We start from the raw sequence: 18,500 nt of genomic DNA, 5'->3' as shown, positions 1-18,500 counted from the left end.
TGGCTTTGTTGAAGTTGCCTTTCATTTTTAAAATTAATTACAACTGTATTTTTATTACTTAAATTAATTTTAAAGTTTGTATAAATTCAACATTTTTAATTTAAGAGTTCATATAAGTTTAAATTCTTAATCCTACTTATGTTTAATTTGAATTAAATATAAAATTTTATAAGAAGTGGTTGAATAAAATAAGAAATTAATAAATAAAAAAATTATTAATCTACTTATAATTTTTTATAATCTATCTATAATATGTATAAATGCATGAGGGGGGAAAGACATTAGTTTTTCCAAAAATACCCTAAACTATTTACAATATTACAAATTCTAGTACTACTTAAATTTAAATATAATATCCTATTACTAATAAAATTATAAAATTTGGTGTGTGTAATACCCCTAATTTTTAAATTTTTATTTTGTGAGAAAATATTAATATTTTATTTTATTTAAATTTTAGGAAATTATTTGAAATTTCTCGAATTTTAGAAATCGGGTTCGATTTTCCAAAATTATAAAATTATGATGATTTTTAAAAAATTAATTTAAAAACCACGTGGCAAAATTAAAAATATATTTGGACTCTACAAACTTTGATGATTTTTGGGTCTTGTTTTCGGTCTCAAGGCAGAGTAAAAATTTAAAATTTTGTATCTTGGATCGGACCGGTAGAATCGGACCGGCCTCTTTCTTTCTTTTCTTTCTTCCCAGCGCGCGTCACGTCTCTCTTCCTCTCTCTCCCGTTTTCTCTCTCCTCCCTGCTCCCCACGCCGCGCCGTCGCCACCCAGCCCTCCCCACCTCGTCGGCGCGCTGCCCCAGCCTTCCCCCACTGCCGGCAGGCATTCCAGGCGGCCGAAAACAATGCACGAAGAAACGCGACTAGTAGCATGCCGTTTTGGCTTCCCGACCAAAATCTGGCTGATCTGGCCACCGATTGAGCCTGATCTTATGTCAAACACCATATACACCTCGAGAGCTTTCTATAGACACAAAGAATACCAAAATCCATCTAGCGGTTTGTCCAATTTTTGTCCGGGAAGTTTTGCCCAATACACCTCTAGTACTCTCGCAAACCATGAACCCCACGAGAAAACCAAGAGTACCAGAGCGCTCCACTCGTTGAGAGCTTCACGGCATTATAAATTTCAAAATTTTTCGACACCGTTTTTCGATAGGTCCCACGAAACTTCGTAGTGCTTTTTCGAGCATTAAATGAGCTTACAAAATTCTGTAAAAATTATATACTAACCCCCGTATTGTGGGCTTCATGTAGGTATCTTCAATTCACGGAAATTCGACAGTTGCCCGAATCTGTCAATTTCCGACCAGACAAACAGGCTACCTAAAAAGTCTTATAATTGGGTCGAGATTTTGGCTACCCCACCATTGTCAAATGTCCCGAACGCGTCCCCGGAGTCGGAATCGGCATAGGTAAACCCGAACCTTGCTTTTTCGTAATTTTCTAGTGCTTGAATTGGATTAAAAATTCATAAAATATTCGTGGTAGCTCAGAAAATTATAATTCCTTTTGCATTAGCTTAGTAATGATGCTAAGGACTGCGAGGCAAAGTTTTAGAATTTTTAGAACTCATTAGGGTAGTTTTTGCAAAAGAGTTAAATTATGAGGACTAAACTGTAATTTTACATATTGTGATTGATGACTATTCGGATTGGCCCAGGAGGGGCTGTATGATGTGATTGAGTTATGAGTGTATGATTTGTGGATATAAAAGTGTGTTTTAAGCCCTTTTGCAGGTTGGGTAGGTCCTAGATATAGGGGAGACTCTGTCGGATTTTCGGCACAACTTAGAACATTTTTTATCTTTTTCTTAGCTAGTATTGAGTCAAATGTATCAAATAATTGTAATAAAAATTGTCAGGTGAGCCGGGATAGCCTTCCTCCTTCGCTCAGTCGCCATAGTGACTTCGGTTGAGTCTGTATGTAAAATATTAATTTTAATTGTAATTTCGATATTATTATATGTTCAAGCATGCCCATGCATCATTTATATGTATATATCTATGTAGTTAAACTCTAGGCACGTTTTACATTGCATTCATAAATGTTGAAGTGCCATGGATGTTATTTGTAGTAATTTAGAGCAGTGTGTGTGTGTTGACGTGCGTGTGGTATAGTGTTGGATATGGATAGGACGGGTAGACACGGCTTGAGATCTTCGTTGGAACCCGGTCCTTCTGGGTAGACACGGCTTGAGTTCTTCGCTGAGACCCCGTATTGGTTTATTAAGCGAAAGTCCGGCTTGAGTTCTTCGTTGGCAGATGTTGGATTAAGAGAGCTGTATAGGGGATTAGCTCCCATATATTTATGGTTTGACATTACCGGGTGTGTGAGTACTCCAAATTCCCTTTTTGCTGTTATGATGTGAAAATATTGACGATGTTGCATTTCACTCTACAGGGTGCATTAGTTTTAGATAGCTATAGAGATTATGGTTAAAATTGATATTTTACTCTCTGAGTCAAACGCTCACTCCTGTTCATTATTTTTTTCTAGGCTACAGGAGAATTATTGTTGTGGTTAACCTGCTTTTCTTCTTTACAGGTCATTTATTAATGTTTGTATAATTCTGTTAACTCCTAGAATTTTTGCATGTGTTAAAAATATTTATTTGATTGGGTCTGTAATATAATTGCCATGTTGGACCTGTAAACTTATTATATGCATGTATGTTGGACTAGATGAGGGAGCTGAGCTCCCATTGGACTTTATGTTATTATGAGTATGTAGAGGGTGAGCTGAGCTCCCCAATTGATTATATATTGTGTTTACAGGTCCAGCGAGTCAAAAACTTCTCGTTAAATGATCTATTTATGGTCGAACTCTATCCGGTTGAATAATGCATATGCTACCACCGATAATTGAATGCTAGGAGACAAATTGTTTTCTTCTGTCTATGACGTGATAGAAAGCTTAAATGTATAATAAAAGATATTCTATTATTGTATTTCTAAAACAATTCAAAGATACGGAAAATCTTTTCCTTTTTTTATTAATTATGGAAAATAATATAATACAACAAAAATTTTTAAACTATGTAATAGTAAATATAAGTTTAATATTTAATTAATATATATATATATATATATATATGAAGTGATAAAACCTTTTATAATTTATATTATTTATAAAAATATTAATAAAAATATATGTATAATGACAGGTATATATATTTATCGCTAATATTATAAATTAGTGATGAAAATTTATCATCGATTAACTTTAATGATAATATATCTATTACTAATATTTTCAGCAATAAAAAGTTATTTTATACAAAATCATCTCTAGTAATTTTTAGCGATAACTTATCCGTCGTTAATACTTTCACTAGTAAGATGTTATTCTATATAAATTCGTTGCTAATAATTTTTAGCAGTATTTTATCCATTGCTAAATTTCTAAATAATTTTAATTTATAATATTATTATAATTGATATGAATTAAAATTTTAATATTATTCTAATAGTAATTATAATTCTATTATAATTTTGTATTATTAATTCTATAAATATTATTAATTTATTAAAAATTATTTAATTTATTACGATAAAATTAATAAACAATATTAATTAAACATTGAATCTCATTTATATTAATTTATTTATTTATTAATAATAAATCATAAAATTAATATTAAAAAATTACATAATTGTAAATTATTTTTTAAAAATTAACAATTCAATAAAATAAAAGAAATTGTATTTATATCAATAGATATAAAATTCTAATCCTATTCAATGACAAATATTTTATTTGTTATAAATTTGCAGCTAAATTCTTAAATAATAGTAATGAATAACTTTTATATTTATACACTCTATTTTTATGCAATAAGAATAAGCTTAATTAACTTTGATTTATAATGTAATTTTTTTAACTATATTTTTTGTGCCTCTTTTTCTCTAACAGATATCATTCTTATGAATGTAATTTCACATGTATTTGATCACTAGGATTTTATTATTATTACCAATATCAAATGAAAGAATATTCAATAATATTTATACATGTTAAAATAGATTGATTTTTCTTTGTTATACATGTTAAAATAGATTAATTTTTCTTTATTTTTTTCATGTTTAATATTGATACATCCTGTAATATTTAAGATGATTAATATCATTTTTACATAAAAAGTGTATTTTATACATGATTGTGTGAGATTTTAATTTCTTGGGTCTATTTAATTTAAAAATTAATTATAATTTGTTAATATCATTATGTGCATGAACATATTTTTTAATTTTAATTTATTAGTTAATCTTAGCTAGATTGTTGGTTTTGACTATAAGGTTATAAGAAAGTTTAATCATATTTTTACATATATTATTTGAAAAGTTATGTTCCTCTCAATATTAATTTTAGGTTGTTATATTTAAAATTTTAAAAATAATAAAAACAAGAAGAAAATATGAAGAGAACAAAAAATAATTTGATTACTTAAGAGTATTAATTATATAATTAATATGATTGAATTAATTAAAAATGTCTTATTAAATTTATATTTTAATCTATAATGTATCTATAACATATATAATATAATCTGTAATTAAAAAAATAAAAATATTGTTAAATATATTTTAAAATAATTTGTATCAAATTATATAATAATATAAAATTTCAAGATATCAATATAATGAAAATAAATTTTTTATAATGATAATGCACTAGACTATAAAATACATTTTAAAAATTATCTTATTTTTTTAATTTATAAATAAACTTTTCACATTAATCAAGTTATACAAACTCATTCTGCAAATTAAAATTACTTTAAAATATAAAAAAATAAACTGTAGGCAATTCAAACTTATTTTTTTCAAGTAAAATAACAAAGCTTAAATAAATTTAATTCAATGAGTTAACATGGATTTTTTTATTAATTTATTTTAATTTTTAAACATCTTCACTCATATCTTTTTTTTAATCAAATTAAATTTCTGTTTATAATTATGTTATTATTATATATAATACATAACTTTCATAAAAATTTGATCTAATAAAAATATAATAATTTTAAATTAATAAATATTTTTTCCATACAATAAATTAAAATAAAATTAATATTAATATTTTAATTTAAATAATTAAATATAATATTTACAATACTATAGTTAAATATAATATTTACAATACTATAGTTATATTATATCATACATAACAAATAAAATAATGAGTGTGCATAACAAAAACAATAATATGCAATGCACATTGCAGAGAAAACTAATTATATATAAAATTATGAAGGGGGACATTGAGATTTTCCAAAATATTTTATTATTTACAAAGATGTCAAAAACGCAATTATAACAACAGCTAAATGATTTATCGCCAATAACATATGTTAGCAATAACATTCTTTCGTTACTCCAAATTATTTCGTTACTGATACCCGTCGTCTCGTCAGTCTTCACACTCCTCACTCATTCCTCTCCTCTCTTCTCTCTCGACTCATTCTTCTTGCAACTTGAGGCTGTCGTCGCTGTCTTGGAGTGCTTGGTCTCTCGCTCTCATTCTCCAGTCCACGGTAGGTTCAACTCTCCTTAGTTCTTTTCTTACTTTCAATCTGAAATACAATTGAGTAGTTTGAATGTTTGATACACGATAATATAAATTTATATCTACTGCATGTTCAATTAAATGCTTGATTTATACTAAAATTTCTCTATGATTATTAAAGGGAATCATCGTATATGTTGTTAAATTGCTCAATTTTGTTTGTTTTTGTAGCCCAATTCTCAAATACTGTTGAGTAGTTTATTACATGATACTATAAAGTTATATCTACTGCATTAATAATTTCAGTAATTAACATGACGCAAAATGGGTGTAGTGTTACTAGTATTTGATTATGATTTCAATTGGGGAATTACTAGTCTATATCCATTTCAAATGACGGTCTCCTGGAGTGTAAACGCAATAAGTAGAGATATATTGGTGGTTTGAGTATGCTAATAGCTTGTAGGACTCTGCATACCAGTAACAGAATCAACATTATTTTGTGTTAATCTAATCAGGTCAATATATAATTAATATTGTTTTACATCATATTAACTGTTAATATCATTATATATATTAATATATTTAGTCTGACAATATTTAGATTATAGAATAGTAGAATAATAGGAGTATAGGACTAAATAAGGTATTGCCTAGTATAGTATATATCCCATCTGGGTATCAAGAAATGTAATATTACCTCGATAACATAAAATGAAGGGAAACAAATCCAGCAGAAAGAAGAATCAAGAAAAACAACTTCAAAAGAATGAAGCTGGAAATTTCAAATTCTAATGGTTTTCAAGCAACCGAAGAAGCTCGAAGAGGCAACATGTCATAGCCATGAAAAACCATCAAAGAAAAGAGTAATTTTCTATAAACAACTATAGGAAAGTAATAATTATAGATCATATTCTTAATTCCTATACCTAGTTATCTGTCCATCATCCCATTTCCTGCTGACATTATAGTTATAGAGAGAGAGAACTCTCTCTTCTTAACTATAAATAGTAGTATGATCAGACAAAAAAAAGTCTACCAAGACAATTACAACCCCCCATAAAATCTAAACTTGATATCATGGCTGTAGTTGCATTCCCAGACATTACCACCAAGCAAATTTCTCCATTTTCATTTGGAAGAGACTAAAACTATTTACCCTTTAGTAGATGTTAATGGTGCACTTCAATTGTGCAACCTTAACATTGAGATTTTTATAATAAAATATACCAAAGGTATGGCAAGAAAAGTAGAAATTCTCTTAAAACAATTAGAAATTTACTTGTTATTGCAAAGCCTTTTACAGCAGTTGAGAGAACTATCCTCTAGGGTTGGATACACACTTACACTTGTGAGGTGAACTTTATATCTCATGATAGAAATTTGATCACTCGTTTGTTTTCTTAAATAATCTAGAAAGTAAAAGGTAGACAATCTTTTGTCACTTTTACTAATGACTACTTAAAATATATCCCATAAGAAACAAGATGGCTAAGGAACAATTTAGTGCAAATAAAGGAGAAGCCTGAATGAAGCAAAAATTATACCATCCACATCATCCATTCAGAAAAGGGAGGAAAATACACCGTCAGAGTTTTCCAACATTGTGAAGATGAAGGACTAGGAAAACAATCAACAGTTTCCTATACTCAGTGATGGAGAAATTAAACTCTGATTAAAAAAATGAGAGTTCTGTGCCAAGTGCCACTAGCTAAGGCCTTACATGAATTTTTCTAGGCAATTACTCTTATGTCTATTTGTCACACTGGTTCCCATAAGAAAGTGAGCACTCCTATCAAGTTATCAAAAGGCTAAATAACAAAAATCAGTTTATTGCAGATTTGGGGTAGCTTATCTCAGATACAACTAGTAGAATTAAATTTTACAGTAAGTGTAGCTCAAGTAGCACTATGCATATCAGTAACAGAAGCAGCACTATGCATAGCCTGGATATATTAATGAGCTGAAATATATATATATATATATATCATACATATAAGTAGATGTATTATGTTTAAGTTTCATTCCTTCATAAAACATATTAAATGACATGTAATTGTATATTATATGTAATTATATATTTTGATTTCATATGCAGGTTAATTTTTAAATTTCAAAGATGGCACAACAAGAAACAACAAATGATCTTCTTGTGGAACCTTCTCATCCACCTCCAGTTGCTTCAAGTCAAACCGAAGTCGACGAAGCAACTTCTAAAATGAAGAGGAAGGGCATGAAGCCAAGATCAGCTGTTTGGGATCACTTTTCAAAGTTTGTTGATGGTAGTGGCATACAAAAAGGCAAGTGCAATTACTGCTATAAAAAATTTTTCTGTGACTCCAAAAAAAATGGAACTACTGCACTTAGAAATCACATGTTTGCATGCATAAAGAACCACATGGTATGACTACTAGTCAATCACAATTGTATTTACAACCATCTTTAAGTATACAAGAGGGAGGAGAAAGTCATTGTGGTACACTAAATACTTGGAATTTTAATCAAGAGAGGTCAAGGCGGAACCTAGCTAAAATGATAATTGTTGATGAGCTCCCATTTATGTTTGTGGAAGGGGAAGGGTTTAAGGAATTTATGGAAGTTACACAACCTAGGTTTCGAATTCCATCCCGTTGGATAGTTTCAATGGATTGTTATGACTTGTACATGGAAGAGAGAAAAAAAATTGAAGAATTACTTTTAAAATTCTAATCAAAGGGTTTGCATTACCACAGATACATGGACTTCATTGCAAAGAATCAATTATATGTGTATCACTGTACATTATGTTGATGATAATTGGACATTGCATAAAAAAATTCTTAATTTTTGTCTAATTACTAGTCACAAGGGTGATGATATTGGCATGACAGTTGAGAGTTGTTTGCTAAATTGGGGAATTAAGAGAGTGTTTATAGTAACTGTTGATAATACAAGTTCAAATGATGTTGCTATTGCCTATTTGAAAAAGAAAATAGTTGGTTGGGGGTTTAGCATTTTAAATTGCAAGTGCCTTCACATGAGATGCATTGCACACATAATTAACTTGGTTGTTGTTGATGGATTGAAGGAAACTAATGTTTCAGTGAAAAGGGTTAGGGAAGCAGTGAGATATATTAGGCAATCTCCTGCTAGGTTGTAAAAGTTTAAATCAAGTTGTGAGATGGAGGGGATTGAAAGTAAAAGTTCTTTATGCTTAGACGTGTGCACTAGGTGGAATTCTACTTATTTGATGTTAAATGTTGCACAAAAGTTTGAAAATGCATTTGATAGATATGCTACTATAGATCCATGCTTTAAATTTGATCTTCAGTCAAGTGATGGTTTGCCAGATAGTTTGGATTGGGAAAATGTTAGGAGACTTGTAGATTTTTTGGGCCACTTTTATGATCTTACCTTGAGAATATCAGGATCTCGATATGTCACTTCTAATATATTTTTTAATGAGATCAGTTCAGTTGATTGTTTATTGCAAGAGTGGCAAGGGAGTAATGACATAGAATTGGCATGTATGGGTGATAGGATGAAGGTAAAATTTGATAAATATTGGGGGGACCCTGATAAGATGAATAAAATAATTTATATTGCAGTGGTGGTTGATCCTCGATATAAGTTGGAATTTATGGAATTTGCTCTTTCAGTTATGTATGAGAAAGAAAAGGGTATGGAATTGGTAAAGAAAATTAAATTGACTGTATATGAGTTGTTTGATGAATACAAGAAAACATATCAAGCTGAACATGAACGTGGTAGCAATGTAGCTGGGAATACAAGTGAAAATAATGAAAGTGAAGGAGCAAAAAAGAAATCACGGTTGAATTTGGGAGATCAATTCTTGAAACATAAAATAGAGACTGGAGAAGCTAATAGCAAGTCTGACTTAGATTGCTATTTGAATGAGGGTATTAAAGTGGTGGATGAAAAAGAAGAATTTGATATATTAAAGTGGTGGCAACTTAATTCTGGTAGGTTTCCCATCCTTTCAATCACGGTAAGAGATATATTGGCAATGCCTATATCTACAGTTGCTTCGGAATCAGCCTTTGGTACTAGAGGTAGAGTACTTGATCCTTTTAGAAGTTCTTTAACTCCTAAAATTGTTGAAGCATTAATATGTACATAAGATTGGTTGCAGAAGTCCCATTGCTGCAAATCCATTGAAGAGCAAATTGCTGACCTTGAAAGGCTTGAAGAGGGTATGTGTTTCGATTAATTTGCTTTTATTTGTTTCTAATTTATTTGCTAAATTATTTTTTATTTTTTTTTCAGCATTTTCACTTTGTGAAATAAGTAGCATCAATGATAAAACTGTGAACCTGGATAGTTGATATTACAGGTAAATATGGCTATAATTGTTTATTTTGTTTATTTTTTAAATTTTTTTTACCAATTCTAATCCTTTTCATGTTTGCATATCCATTAATTGGTATTTGAAGCACTCAGGCTTGTTAGTTGGAGACAAAGTGATGGAACTATTGTAATATTTTAATTTGTAATTGTATGAATTTTTATGTTGGACACTTGCTTATTTGCTTTCATGTTTGATGTATTTTATGGAGTTTGTTTAATGTGGACTGTATAAGAGCTTTTATTTTATTGGTTTGAATGGCTTTCATTTTATGTATTTAGATTGTCAAGGACTTATCCATTTGCTTTATGATGAATTTTTTTTTTAAATTATTTTATTTTTATAGAGATTTTGAGTACTATATGTTTAATTTTATTGATTAATGTGAAATTAGGTCTAAGTAGGGTAAAAATCAAATCAAAAAAGCAAAAATCAAGTTCAAGTAAGGTGAAATCGAGTCCAAAACATAAGCCCATTTAGAGCCCAAACCGATTGAACCGAACCGAACCAAAATGTTTCGGCTCGGTTCAGTTCGATTTATTATATATTTTGGTTCGGTTCGGTTCATAATATTATGTAATTCGGTTTATTCGGTTTTTTTAATTCAGTTCGGTTCGGTTCGGTTCGAACCGAATGCTCAGCCCTAGTCCTAGGTATATGGGAGACTCTGCCAGATTTTCGGCACGACTTAGGACATCTTTGGTCTTTTCTTAGTTTGTATTGAGTCAAATGTATTAAATAATTATAATAAAATTGTCAAGTGAGCCGGGATAGCCTTCCTCCTCCGCCCAACCGCCATAGTGACTTCGATTAAGTCTGTGAGTAAAATATTAATTTTAATTGTAATTTCGATATTATTATATGTTCAAGCATGCCCATGCATCACTTATAAATATGTATCTATGTAGTTAAATACTAGGCACGTTTTATATTGCATTTATAATTGTTGAAATGCAATGGATGTTGTTTATGATAATTTAGAGCAGTGAGTGTGCGTGGTGTGCGTGTGGTATGGTATTGGATATGGACAGGACGAGTAGACACGGCTTGAGAGATACTCGCTGGGACTCGGTCCTTCGGGGTAAACATGGCTTGAGAGACACTCGCTGGCAGAGGTTGGATTAAGAGGGCTGTATGGGGGATCAGCTCCTATATATGTATTGTTTGATAGTGTTGAGTGTGTGAGTGCTCCAAATTGCGTTTTTGCTGCTATGATATGAAAATTATGACGATGTTGCATTTCACTCTACATGGTGCATTAGCTTTAGATAGCTATAGAGATTATGGTTAAAATTGATATTTACTCTCTGAGTCGAACGCTTACTCCTGTTCATCTATTTTTCCAGGCTACAGGAGAATTATTTGTTGTGGTTAACCTGTTTTTCTTCTTCGCAGGTCCATTAATAGTATTTAATATATTTTATATAATTAAGTTAAATTTTAGACTCTGCATGTATTAGAAACACTTATTTTTATTTTGGGCCTTTATTATAAAAGTTATGTTGGACCTGTAAAATTATTAACTGTATGCATGATGGGATTGGATGAGAGAGCTGAGCTCCCATTTGAGTTATGACATTTTGATTACGTGGAGGGTGAGCTGAGCTCCCCAATTTATTATATATTGTGTTTACAGGTCGGGCGAGTCAAAAACTCCCTGTTAAATGGTTCATTTTATGGCCGGACTCTGTACGTTTGAATTCTTGAAATTGGGCTCAAATGAGCCTTAGAGTTGGGTTGAGGAATAGTTAGGCTCACCACGGGCCTCGGGGGCTTTAGGCTGGGCTAGGTCCTAGTGCCGGTCCGGCCCATAGGTTAGTTCGTGACATTTTTATTAAAATTAAATATTAATTATTAAATATGTTTTAAAAAATTATACCAACCAATCTGATAATTTGATTATTTGATGTTTAAATATTAATTATATATATAATTATTTTATTTTATGTGAATTTTAGTTAATAATTATTATATCTAAATTATTAAATTAATTATATTTAATATTTTATTTTCATAAAACATGACCTAATTAAATATAGAATAATTATTTTTTTAAATTTCCTAAAACAAATTTAAATTAATAATATTTCTTATATATAAGATAATTAACACTGAATAATAATAATAATAATAATAATAATAATAATAATAATAATAATAATAATTAAGGGCATGATTATTTTATCAATAAAATTGAAATCTAAATTAGAGAATAGCTAATTTGCTAAGTGTTTTTTTTTTTACTATTTACCTGTTACTTCTATGGTCATTGAAATGGTGTCCTTATTATCATTTTTTTATTATTTTAGGTTCGTTTCAATATTTTTATTAAATAATTGCATAAGATAAAGATTTCAAGATAAAGGAAGTTATTCATGTGTATATAATTCAGTTATGTGGTTTTTTTTAAAAATATTTTAATATGAATAAAGACGTTATTCTTATTTAAATATAAATTTGTATTTTCTTATAAAAAAAGTATTTATTTAATATCGATTTCCATAATTCTATTTAAATATAACTAATCCTCTATTTAATTATTGATATAAAGAAATTCATTTGGTAATTTACTATTTCGGTGCTAAAGAAATTATCTTTTATACTTTTAGTGATATGTGCTAGATAATTTTTACTATTTCAATTTATGTTGGTTTTTATTATATATAAAATATATGCAATAAATAAAGAATTAAGAGCACATTCATAAATCATATATATTATTAAAATCTAAAATAATTACATATATATATATATATATATATATATATATATATATATATATATATATATATATATATATTATTCTAACCCTGGTATTGTGGACTTCGCGTATATACTTTCATTTCGTGGAAATTCAATTATCGTCCGGATTTGCAATTTCAGGCCGAGCAGATAAGCTGCTATAACCATTTCAGAACCGGGTCAAGATTATAGGCTACCCCATCATTTTCAGACGTTCTGGACGCGTTCCAATTGTCAGATTTAGCATAGGTAAACTCGAACTCTACATTACTCAATTTTTGCCTTGTACTGGGTTAGAATAAATTTTATAAAATATTCGTGAATGATAAGAAAATTACGATTCCTATTGCAATAGCCTTATAATATTGTTAAGAACCACGGGGCAGGTTTATAGAATTTTTAAAGTTAGTTTGGATAGTTTTTGAAAAATATTAGTTTTGAAGTCTTATAATTGAGTTATCTGATGTTGTGATTATTGCTTGATTTGGAGGGCCCAGGAGGGGCTATATAATGATGATGAGATATGGGTTGAGTTTAGAAGTGTTATTTGAGTCATTTTGCAGGTTGGGTAGGTCATAGGTATAGGAGAGACTCTTGTATTGAGTCAAATATATTAAATAATCGCAATAAAATTGTCAAGTGAGCCAGGACAGCCTTTTTCTTTCGCTCAGCCGCCGCAGTGACCTCGATTTAAATTTGTGAGTAAAATATTAATTTTTATAATTTCGATATTATTATATGTTCAAGCATGCCCATGCATTACTTATAAATATGTATCTATATAGTTAAACACTAAACACGTTTTATATTGCATTCATAATTATTGAAGTGCCATGGATGTTGTTTGTGGTAATTTAGAGTGGTGTGTGTGCGTGTTGGCGCGCGTGTGGTATGGTATTGGATATGGACAGGACGGGTAGACATGGCTTGAGAGACACTCGCTGGGACCTGGTCCTTCGGGGCCTTGAGAGACACTCGCTGGGACCTCGCATTTGTTTTATTAAGTCCGGCTTGAAAGACACTCGCTGGCAGATGTTGGATTAAGAGGGCTGTATAAGGGATCAGTTTCCATATATATATTGCTTAACAGTGTTGAGTGTGTGAGTGCTCCAAATTGCCTTTTTGCTGTTATGATGTAAATTGTATGAAAATTATGATGATATTGCATTTCATTCCACAGGGTGCATTAGATTTAGATAGTTATAGAAATTATACTTAAAATTGATATTTTACACTCTGAATCGAACGCTCACTCCTGTGATCTATTTTTCCAAGCTACAGGAGGATTATTTGTTGTGGCTAACCTCTTCTTCTTCTTCGTAGGTTCATTGATAGTATTTAATGTATTTTGTACAATCGAGTTAAATTTTTAGACTCTGCATGTGTTAGAAGTATTTATTTTTTATTTTGGGCCTGTATTATAAAAGTTATGTTGGACTTGTAAAATTATTAACTGTATGTATAACTGGATGGGATGAGGGAGCTGAGCTCCCATTGGACTTTTGATATTATGAGCATGTAGAGGGTGAGCTGAACTCCCCAATTTATTATATATTGTGTTTAATTAAAACTCTCCGTTGAACGCCTGAATTCTTGAAATTGGGTCCAAATGAGCCTTAGGATTGGGTTGAGGAATAGTTAATATCGTGATATTTTTTATATAATTTTCATTATTAAGAAAATAAAGAAACAAAATTTCATAATATATTAAGATTTATTAGTCAATTAGTATGAAAATTTTTTAAAATTACATAAAATAATAAATTATGAGTATAAACAATGAGTATAACGTGCAACGCACATTACCAAAAAAACTAGTAATTAATAAAATGGATAATTTAAATATTGTTTAAATAAAATAAAAAATATTATTGATAAATAAAAATATATTTTGTTTACTTAAATGCATATAACTAAAAATTAATTAAGTATTTTTTTAGATATTTGCATAGTTTTAATTTAGATCCTTATATTAATTTTCTTAGTTTTATTGTATTATTACACTAATTTAAAAGAAAATTTTTTATTAGTTTTGAGATTTATTAATTAATTTGTATGAAAATTTTTCAAAAATTACATATAAAAAGTACAATATAAATAATGTGCAAAACATGTTTAAAAATATTAGTAAAAATAAAAATATTAAATGAATATAATTATATTCACAGCTTAATAAAAAAGCTAAAAGAAGTTAATTATATTTATTATAAAAAAAGTTAATTATTATGTAACACGCTTTAAATACAAGATATTGTCGTGGGCTAGTAAATAAAATTCTACTAAAATTAAAATTATTTTTTCTAATTAATTTAAGATAGATTTTTTTCTTAATTTTTAATAGATTTTTTTCTTAATTTTTAATATTATAAAGATTAAAAATGCTTTAAAGTATATTTTTTTCTTATTAAGAATTTTAACTTAATTATTCTACCAGGAAAAAAATTAATTATAACTTTGTGGAAACTTATAATATCTCAAAGCTAAAATTATATAATTTTTATTTATATCAAAAATATTTTTTAAAAAAATTATATTAAAAATATTTTTATTGATTTAGAAATTTTTTATATAAATAATGATTTTATAATTATTATAAATATTTTTTAAAAAAATTAAATTAAAAATATTTTTATTCATTTAGAAATTTGTCTCCTCATTTGTAATAGAAGCATTATTATGGCATGGCATGTATATAGAAAGGTTGCGCATTGAAACAAATGTCTGCTTTGGTTTATTTATTCCTTTTAAAACAAAACAAATGAAATTATTCCAAATCCCCTTTCATATTTTATTTGTGCTTGTTCAATAATTTTACTAATTTTCCTCTTAAAAAGATTACAAAATTCTACTTAATTTTGTTTCTTCGATAATCCTCCGTTCTAGGCAATTTTCTTTTTCTCTGGTTTTAGGGTGTTTGGTTCTTGGGTTTTTATGGGTTTATGAGTTTTTGAAGAAATTAATGTTGGGTTGATGAAGGTCCGTCGATTTCTACGCATTTTCTGTGGTCATTGGGCTTCTAATCTCTTTCGCCCTTCAAAACACATAAAAAGAAGCTCACCCTTTTGAAGAAGGGGTGGATTAGTTATCTGGGCATTCAAGAAATTGGTCAATAATGGGGCATAGTTCGAAGAAGAAGAAGAAAGGTGGAGGAGGGACTGGGAGGAGGAGCAAAGGAAGGACACCATTGAAGGACCATGCTTCTAGTTCTGGTGATGACAATGAACTTCTTGCTGAGGAGATCACTGCCTTGTAAGTGCTTGCATTGACATTTGGGTTTTGCTAATTACATTATCATCTGAAATCTAATCGAATGATATAAGGTGGCAGTTTCGATTGAACTGCCAAGACATCGATTGAGTTGATGTTTTGACCATTTACAGTTTTGGTGGTTGCTCAAGTCAGTGGCCAGATTGGTCCCATAACCTATTCAGATTACCTTGCCCTGTTCGAGTTTGAATATTGCTTATGTTTTCCTGTTTTAAATTTTTAGAGTGTTTCCACAGTCTGTTTCAGAATGTAATCAGTAATTTGTTTTCCCTATCTACTTAATGGCTTCATTTATGACTTGAGAATTTTTCTTTGGTGGCATCTGTGTTTGCTTTCATGACTTCAGTAAGGCTTTTATTTTTCAGTACTGTGTCCTAATATTTTGTTCTCTTTTTATGTTTTCTTTAGGTGTGCGATATTTCAAGAAGACTGCAAGATTGTTTCAGAGTCACCTCCTCAAATACTTATTAAGCTCAGGTTCTTGTTATCTTGATATCTCAAACTTGAAAATGAGATATGATCTCTCCTTAATTGCATTCTGCTTTTCTGGAGTTTGAGCAGGCCTTACTCAAAGGATATGGGCTATGAGGATCTAGATGTTTCAGCTCTGCTTTCAGTCAGGTTAGTGAGTCAGCAGTTTCCCCTGTTTCCGCTTTAGGTTACTGGATATGTCATGTCATGACTTTCCTTTTTCTGTCATTTCTCAGGTGCATACCAGGATATCCTTACAAGTGCCCGAGGTTGCAAATTACTCCTGAGAAGGGTTTGACAAAAAGTGATGTGGATAATCTTCTTTCTCTCTTACATGAACAGGTAAGTTCTAGCGGTCCTTTTTTGTCGCCTCTGTGTTTATAGCAAGTAGCAACCGAGTAGCTATTAATATTTATTTTACTAGTATTTTAACTAAAATTCAAAATTCATATTCAAGATTCTTTTTTGCAACTGTTGTAAGTTTTGCAAGCACAGGAACACACCATCTGATACTTAGTTTTATTAATACTGCAAATAGTTGTGTTTCTGCTTCCAAAATCAGTTGTCTTGCTTTTACTGCAAATTTCATTTTAGGCAAATTCCAATGCTCGGGAAGGACGGGTCATGATTTTCAATCTGGTAGAGGCTGCTCAAGAGTTTTTGTCTGAAATAGTTCCAGAAGGTCCAGTACCTGAATCTGTAAGCTTTATCTTGCATTCACACCAGCTATTGCAATTTTTATCAGTATGCTATTTTTAATATTACAAACGATTGAGCTTCCCAAGTGCATTTTTTTTCCTTGTTCCAAATCAAAGCATTTGCTCTTGCTTAGAATAAAACTTTTCAAAATAATTCTATAAAGCACTTCCCATAAATTTTAAGGCTGCATATCCTGCACTAGAAATATACTTTCTTTCTATTTAGTGATTAAAAAATCTAAGGTGTCAAGCTGAGATAGTTTGCTGTAGTTCCTAGAATTCAATGTTTTCTCCCCTTCTTTCTGGTTGTCATCTGGTTAGTTGGGCTTTAACTTATTTGTTTCCTCTGGTAGGCTTTACTTTCAACCATGGGTGGCAGTGGCCAGTTGTTTAAGAAGGACATTGCTGTTTCAAGTAACAAGAATTGCTCTTCAAGTGAACCATTTGTTTATGGTTTCATAGACCTCTTTAGTGGCTCTGGAGAGTCATGGCATTGGGGTCTTGCAGTGGATGACAGTAGGGCGGTGAATTCGTCAATAAAATCTCATTCATTAGATGGTTCAAAGGTTGGATATGAAGTACAGGAAAAGATACTTGATAAGGCCTCAAAGCCATTGACAGTACAAGATGCAAAGCAAAGTCCACTGCTTTTCCCTGTTGCCAAGTTAGGTATCCTTGAAGAAGAGAGTGAAGATGAGAATAGGAGCGTATCAACTGACTCAAGTACATCTGTTACGGAGGAATCAGTGGGAAATGAATTGGAAGGCAAGAAAAAGGTCAGTGATATTGAGGAAAGATTTCTTTTTCATAGATGCATGCTTAAAATTGTAAAAATTGTTGCATTGTCTATGATTCTCATTATATTCATATAAATTTAATGTTGCTATTCTCATGATGCTCTTTGGCCGTCTTGTAATTAATTATCTTATTTTCTTGCTTGAAGAGTTCAAAATATTAGTAACCTCCATTTAAGGATTGTAAATATTTGTCACCTGTATTATATTCTGTGAAAGTTCTCTTTTGTTATTCATCAATTAATTCTACTTTGGTTAAGTGTCCTTATATTGTTTGCAGAGGATTCAATTTTTAGTGCTTACCCACTCTTAGTTCAGAACTGATATTATTGTTAAGATAAAGGAAAAGAAATTAAATAATGGATTTTTCAATGCCATATTTTATGTATTTTTGTCTTTCTCCAGTGCCATTTTTTTAAATAAGAGAATAAATTTTATTGAGAAAGAAAGGACTATACACCTAGAATACAAGGAATCCTCCCATAAAACTCAACAGAAACTAAAAACAAGAACATAAAAACATGCTGAAGAAATGATGCCCTGAAAGCTCCTGAAGCATTAGCTAAGACAGAAGCCAAAAACATACCTTGTCCTGCAACAAATTAAATGACATACTCTGATTTTTGAAAATGATTGCATTTCTCTCCATCCAAAAGTTCCG

The 18,500-nt window shown here is 30.0% G+C and overlaps 2 protein-coding genes across 4 annotated transcripts in view; both read left to right on the top strand.

Moving 5' to 3' along the window:
- Positions 1-7,641: 7,641 nt before the first annotated feature.
- On the top strand, positions 7,642-9,847 carry LOC110650852 (zinc finger BED domain-containing protein RICESLEEPER 2-like). The gene is made up of 5 exons (XM_058147913.1): positions 7,642-7,826; positions 8,364-8,654; positions 8,733-9,579; positions 9,655-9,715; positions 9,789-9,847. The coding sequence occupies exons 1-5, from the start codon at positions 7,642-7,644 to the stop codon at positions 9,845-9,847; spliced, it is 1,443 nt and encodes a 480-aa protein (XP_058003896.1).
- A 5,474-nt stretch (positions 9,848-15,321) lies between these two features.
- The window catches only part of LOC110650860 (eIF-2-alpha kinase GCN2), a 37,730-nt gene continuing 34,551 nt past the window's right edge, over positions 15,322-18,500 (top strand). Inside the window, exons 1-6 of one of the 3 annotated variants that reach the window (XM_058148384.1) lie at positions 15,322-15,858; positions 16,285-16,353; positions 16,438-16,497; positions 16,584-16,689; positions 16,942-17,046; positions 17,399-17,821. In XM_058148384.1, coding sequence (XP_058004367.1) covers positions 15,722-15,858; positions 16,285-16,353; positions 16,438-16,497; positions 16,584-16,689; positions 16,942-17,046; positions 17,399-17,821 — 900 coding nt within the window. In that variant the 5' untranslated portion in view covers positions 15,322-15,721. Of the gene's footprint in view, positions 15,859-16,284; positions 16,354-16,437; positions 16,498-16,583; positions 16,690-16,941; positions 17,047-17,398; positions 17,822-18,500 lie in introns of those variants that run through there. The other 2 variants (XM_058148382.1, XM_058148385.1) reach the window with 2 other exon arrangements.

The sequence above is a fragment of the Hevea brasiliensis genome, chromosome 6 (genome assembly GCF_030052815.1).
Source record: "Hevea brasiliensis isolate MT/VB/25A 57/8 chromosome 6, ASM3005281v1, whole genome shotgun sequence".
Lineage (NCBI taxonomy): Eukaryota > Viridiplantae > Streptophyta > Magnoliopsida > Malpighiales > Euphorbiaceae > Hevea > Hevea brasiliensis.
This window is presented reverse-complemented; position numbering and strand designations above follow the sequence as displayed.